This window comes from Anneissia japonica, unplaced genomic scaffold (genome assembly GCF_011630105.1).
Source record: "Anneissia japonica isolate Jap-2015-1 unplaced genomic scaffold, ASM1163010v1 scaffold1072_len94636_cov127, whole genome shotgun sequence".
NCBI classification, from domain to species: Eukaryota; Metazoa; Echinodermata; class Crinoidea; order Comatulida; family Comatulidae; genus Anneissia; species Anneissia japonica.
In genome coordinates, this window is record NW_022756428.1 from 94,283 (window position 1) to 99,892 (window position 5,610).

The following is a 5,610-nucleotide window of genomic DNA, read 5'->3' on the forward strand; positions in this document are numbered from 1 at the left end:
ACAGCAGTTGCAGCTAAACAACTTGGTATTGAAACCCATCTTCTACTCAGGTCCAGGTCAGAGGTAAATACTTATCAGTGGCAGATTGAAGATGGAACACTGGGGGGACTCAGCTGACCTGTGCCCCATCATATTTTTTTAAAGTTCTTTTTAAAGAATGGAGAAAACATAAAAGAAAATTGTATTCAAATTTAAGTGTAATAGAGCCATTTCCAGCGATCTAGAGGTGCCACAATTTTAGTTTTTCTCAGCCCTACGACGGTTGTTGGACCCATGGTCTGTGAATGTCTTTCCCTGGACCCCTTTATTCTCAATTTCTTATGACATTCAGTGTAAACATCGCCTGCTCTATCCACTGATCTAATTTGAGTCTAGCGTTCTTACTATAGCCTCGACTTTTCCCACTTATTTAAGGCTGTGCTTATACTCACTGCCTATGCCCCACCAACTGCTCCCCAGGGCTCCCAAGTAAATAAATGAAAATAATAATATAAAAAGTATAAATCATTACTTAACACATTCATCTCATATTTTCAATCATTCAGCAATTAATTTTGCATCTTTTATTAGAACCTTTCTGAGACTGGTTGTCATGGCAACATGTTACTGAACAGTTTGATGGGTGCATCCATGTACTTGGTTCCCATAAAAGCTCAAGAGAAGTCCGACCTTGAGCCAAGAATGCAGCGGCTTGCCGACAGACTGCAGTAAGTTGGAAGTTTTGACCACTTTTTTTTTATTTTCCTCAAATGGAAGCAACTTGTCAATCAATCAATCAAACCATCCTCTGGCATCCATCACCTTCATCCTGTGTCATCTTGTTGACCTCTTGCCACTAACATTCCAATGGGAAGCAACTTGTCAATCATGTTCTGACATCCTTTGGGTGCATATTTCATCAAAAAATTCCTCTACACACGTTCCTCTACCAGAAGGTTATGGTACAGATTTTGTTTAGAACAAGCGCGTCGATCCGTTGTGGAAAGAGGAGCGTGAGGGGAACAGTCTTGTACTATTGCGACTACAATATTGTGAGCGGAAATACTACCGTCTAATTTACAATCAAACAGGACTAGGGAGAATGGAAGCACACAAAACATTAGTTAGCATTTTTATTTCCCAACCATAAAGGTGATTTGTATTTAATTTATCATTATCATGACATGGCGAGATTGCGTCAACAAAACATCGGAGTTCTTGAACTTGTGATATTGCTACTTAAATAAATTGAAATAGATAAACATGTACTTGGCGAAGGCTGTACAATTATTGTTTAATAACGGCTATATAAAATTCAATTGGCTAACTATAATTTTTTGAAATTAGGATAAGCAATGTATGCAGATAATATTAAACACTTAGTGTATACTGGTCTTAATATACAAAAGGAATAAATCATTTATAGTAGAAATTGTTCACTTCTGAGTTTGTAAAAATGTTGGCCTGATAGGTTTACACGCTTTCAGTTTCTTCAACGTACAGTACTTTGTTTTCACAATAAATTTATGGTTACTGAGATGGTTACAAAATGTAAAAACAACTGCGTTTTTACTCGATTTTTGTCTGGAAATATGCACTGCACTTGAAACAGAGCACAAGTGAACAGACAAAATTCATGACAGTCATTCGCAATTGTTGTTGTACATTCTACTCGTTTTTAAAAGTGGAGTTTTAACTTGATAAAATGTGAGGGGGACAATTGATATGATTCCCCTCCCCCCAACTTTGTAAAATCGGGGGACGTGTCACCCACTGTTAAATGCCATTGATTTGATGTGTCTTTGTGGGCTCTGTTAAGCATATTCATATTTTTTTATTAAAACGTTGCTAAATATGTTATTTCCTTATGTTTTTTTAGAGAGGAAAAGGGTATTAAAGCATATTCGATCCCTATTGGTGGATCCAATGTTGTTGGTCTCCATGGTTACTTGTGTGGCTGGCAAGAACTCTTAGAACAGGTAAGTTGATTGGCAAACTTACCTGCAAACTAATACATTAAAACATGTGATTTTTCATCCAGCACAAATCTTAATAGATCTATTATAGAACATATATATAAACAGTGTTTAATTTTGAGTAGTTTTGTAGCTTGTTGGTTGAGATGCTTGCCTGGTAATCCAGGGGTCCTGGGCTCTAATCATGCATGGATTAATTTAATGATTAAAACATTCCAGTCCCAAAGAGTTTAAATTGTGCCTATATGCATACATAGGACATGAGAGTGCAACATTGCACCTCACGATCAGTAGTCCAATACCTTACACGATGCATCACTTGCTCCTTACAAGCATGCTTATGATGTTATTGATTGATTGATCGTTTTAATTGATTTTGTTCATTAATGATGTATTATTGTAATAATTGATTTAATTAATAAATTTAATTTGATTTATTGCTCAATTGGTTGTTTGATGATGTGGATATATTTTTTATCATTTTGATTGATTGATTAATTAATTGATTGATTGATTGATTGATTGTTTTAGTGAGTGATTTGCTTAAGGCTGGTCCAGGCAATCTATGTATGGATAGATTTATTGATTAATAGAGATTAATTAATTGATTTATTATTTTAGGGAGTGATTGACAGGTTTGATGATGTCATACTAACTTTAGGCAGTGGTGGAACAGCAGCTGGTGTTGCTATTGGGAACTTCCTTACTGGATCACATCTCAGGTATTTATTAAATTGATCTTTTTATTTGGTGTTTGGTAAAAAACCTGCAGGGCATCAGCTATTAAAACATAATGACTTACACACATATATGGAGTGAACTTAAGTGTACTAGGGTCAAAGTTTGACACTTAATCTTGACAGGGCTTAAGTCACACGCTCTAAGTACGTTGTCCTTTAAATGCAATTGTAAACTGTGTACATGATAGCACATATGCACAAAAAGTGACAGACTATTATTATTACTATGTTAAACTGTGTACATGATAGGACTTAATGCATAAAAAGTAACTTGGTACAATATTCAGAAAGAGCAGTCTATTTTCTCCTGGTGTCATTATGGAAGGAATTGCACTGCAGCTGATGTCTTTTATATTTCCGCTATAAGGGAAACTCTTTTCTTACCATCACATTATACAGTAGATAAAATATATATAAAAATATGCATGAAACGGTCATCATAGAACATATACAAAATATTTTCACTCTCATATCAATGAGACGCTCAACAGTATTGGTTTAGGTGACACGGTGAGGTCAATGACATCATCAACATCCATGAGGGATGACTAGGATACGGCATTTCAAAACCAGAGGAATTGGGTAAGAAAGTTATTGTTGTATTTATAAAACTTCTTGTCTAGACAGTTCTTTATACTGATTTAAAATATTTTTATTTTTTTAAAGAATTCATTAAAACAGTAGCCCAGCAGACTAGTATTTTGCTTGACCACACATACACTGTTAAATCAGCACTAGCACTGACCAACGAGCTCAGGAAACACAGGTCAAAGTTCAAAGGCAGTCGAATACTCTTTCTACATTCAGGTATGTATCCATGTTTGTGATTATTGAGGAAGGGCTGTGAAATTTGAGAATCCCTCCACCTTTTCATCTTGCTAAGGTTGCCATTCTTAAACACTCCTTATTAACATGCACTGTGCAACATGGTAAAAACAAAGATAGTGTCTTGTTGTGCATGTGTGTAGAATACAATTTAATGATTATTGGTGGTTTGTATTTTTGTATGCAGGGAAACAGATGAACACATTCTGATGTTCTTTTTTCTTTTTTATGCATCGGGTGGAATATTTAGCATGTTTGATGGGCGGCTAGGAGATGTTCTAATGCAGTCAGCTGGAGAAACACTGGTACAGAACTGGATGAACCCTGAAGATGAACCAACTATTGTATGATGATACATTCATCATACAATAGTTGTTTAATGATACATTAATCATACAATAGTTGTTTGATGATACATTCATGAGGCTACGCTTCATGAATATCTTGTACCGCTGGAGTTGATGTATGATACACATATGAGGGCAGGCTTCATGTATATTTTATTTTAAAAAAAACAGTTTATTGCACATGCTATGGATTCTGCACTATAAGACTGCAATGCATATCTTGTAACACTGGAGTACACATGTTGATGGATGCTACACACATGAGGGCAGGATTCATGACATTTTCCTCAAATTGGATGTGAATGAGAATCTTAATATGCTTCAAATAAACTTGTGTGAATAGTGTGAGACAAGGTGGCTGCACCAACACTCAGTGAACATTTTAAATATCATTTGATTTGTGTTAGGTGTTTACTATTTAACCCATAAGCTGGGGTAGAGATTGGGTGCAAGACCAGGGTGTGTCCACATGCCAGTTGGCCATGTGTCAAACATCTTTCCTTTATGGGTCCTCAATTCCACCAAGTCACAGCCAACATTTGTCCCAGGCAATGTGTAATGCAATTATACACTCCTTAAACCCCAATAATAAAAATTAGATGTTATGGTAGAAGAAAAATGTAATACTGTTACGGAGAATGTTTCTTTTACTTCAATTTTTCATGTCTTCTCCTAATGCTTGTTTAATGCAGGCCCTTGTTAATAATAGGATTATGGTCCATGGTTAATGTTTTAAATTTTTAAATAGGTATTTTTGTAAATTTTATATAATTCGGACTTGGATGCAATTTTAATGTTAATAAAAGAAACTGGAAAAACTGAATCTAAATAAAAGGCATTATTACATTATTCTAATATATGATGTCACCTGCTCATTATACTAACCTCATTAATATTTAACTAAAGTACGGTAGTTATTATTTTATATATAAAATGATAAATTGTAAACTATTTATCATATGGTGGCAACAACATGCAAAGGTCCCCTTGACCACACCTTAGGAAATATGAGTCAGTGGACGTGGATCTGGACTCACCAAGTCACCAATGCCCAACAATTTCCATCCCCACCCTCTCTTTCTGCTTGCTTTCCCTGAACGTATACCTCGAGCAATTACTGATAATTTACTTTTTTGCTTGATTTATTTGTATTTATCAGCTCTGTCCACACAATCCCCGCGAGGCAATTTAATTTGGCACCGGATGTGCACGGAGTGATTTGGAACAAGATTATATACGGTAGGCCATAAATACAATAAATAGCGACAAAAATTGATCACTGGGTTACTTTCCGTGGTCCTATTCTTCACTGTGTTCTTCAAACAAGCCAAAAGCGTGTTATTATTTAGGGGTTAAAATTAAACCCTGTAAACAGACCTATAATACAGGAACGTATCCAGCCCCCTTGTAAACAGTGTTAGATTTCTAATGCTTTTTTTTGCTAGCCAATACAAATTCTTTCCTGGAATCACTCAAAATGAATACTTTTAAAATATATAAATATGTAAACATTATATACATATAATTTGGTGTTGATTTAAATGCTGTACAATTTCTAATTCACTCCTACTATAGGTTTAGGACCCGGGCTCTGAAACCTACTATAAACGTCCTGTCTCTTATACACATCTAGATGTGTATAAGAGACAGACCTAGGCCTAGCTTGGAGCGTCATCACAGACAACAACCTTCAGACTAATTTTGCCATCGTAGAGAGGGCGGACGTTCCATCGAATTTAATGC

The 5,610-nt window shown here is 35.5% G+C and overlaps 1 protein-coding gene across 1 annotated transcript in view; it reads left to right on the forward strand.

Moving 5' to 3' along the window:
• Positions 1-4,470, forward strand: part of LOC117124204 (bifunctional D-cysteine desulfhydrase/1-aminocyclopropane-1-carboxylate deaminase, mitochondrial-like) — a 6,279-nt gene extending 1,809 nt beyond the window's left edge. Inside the window, exons 3-6 of the mRNA XM_033270352.1 lie at positions 5-63; positions 571-707; positions 1,859-1,958; positions 3,758-4,470. Coding sequence (XP_033126243.1) covers positions 5-63; positions 571-707; positions 1,859-1,958; positions 3,758-3,790 — 329 coding nt within the window. The 3' untranslated portion in view covers positions 3,791-4,470. The remainder of the gene's footprint in view (positions 1-4; positions 64-570; positions 708-1,858; positions 1,959-3,757) is intronic.
• The last annotated feature ends 1,140 nt before the right edge of the window (positions 4,471-5,610 follow it).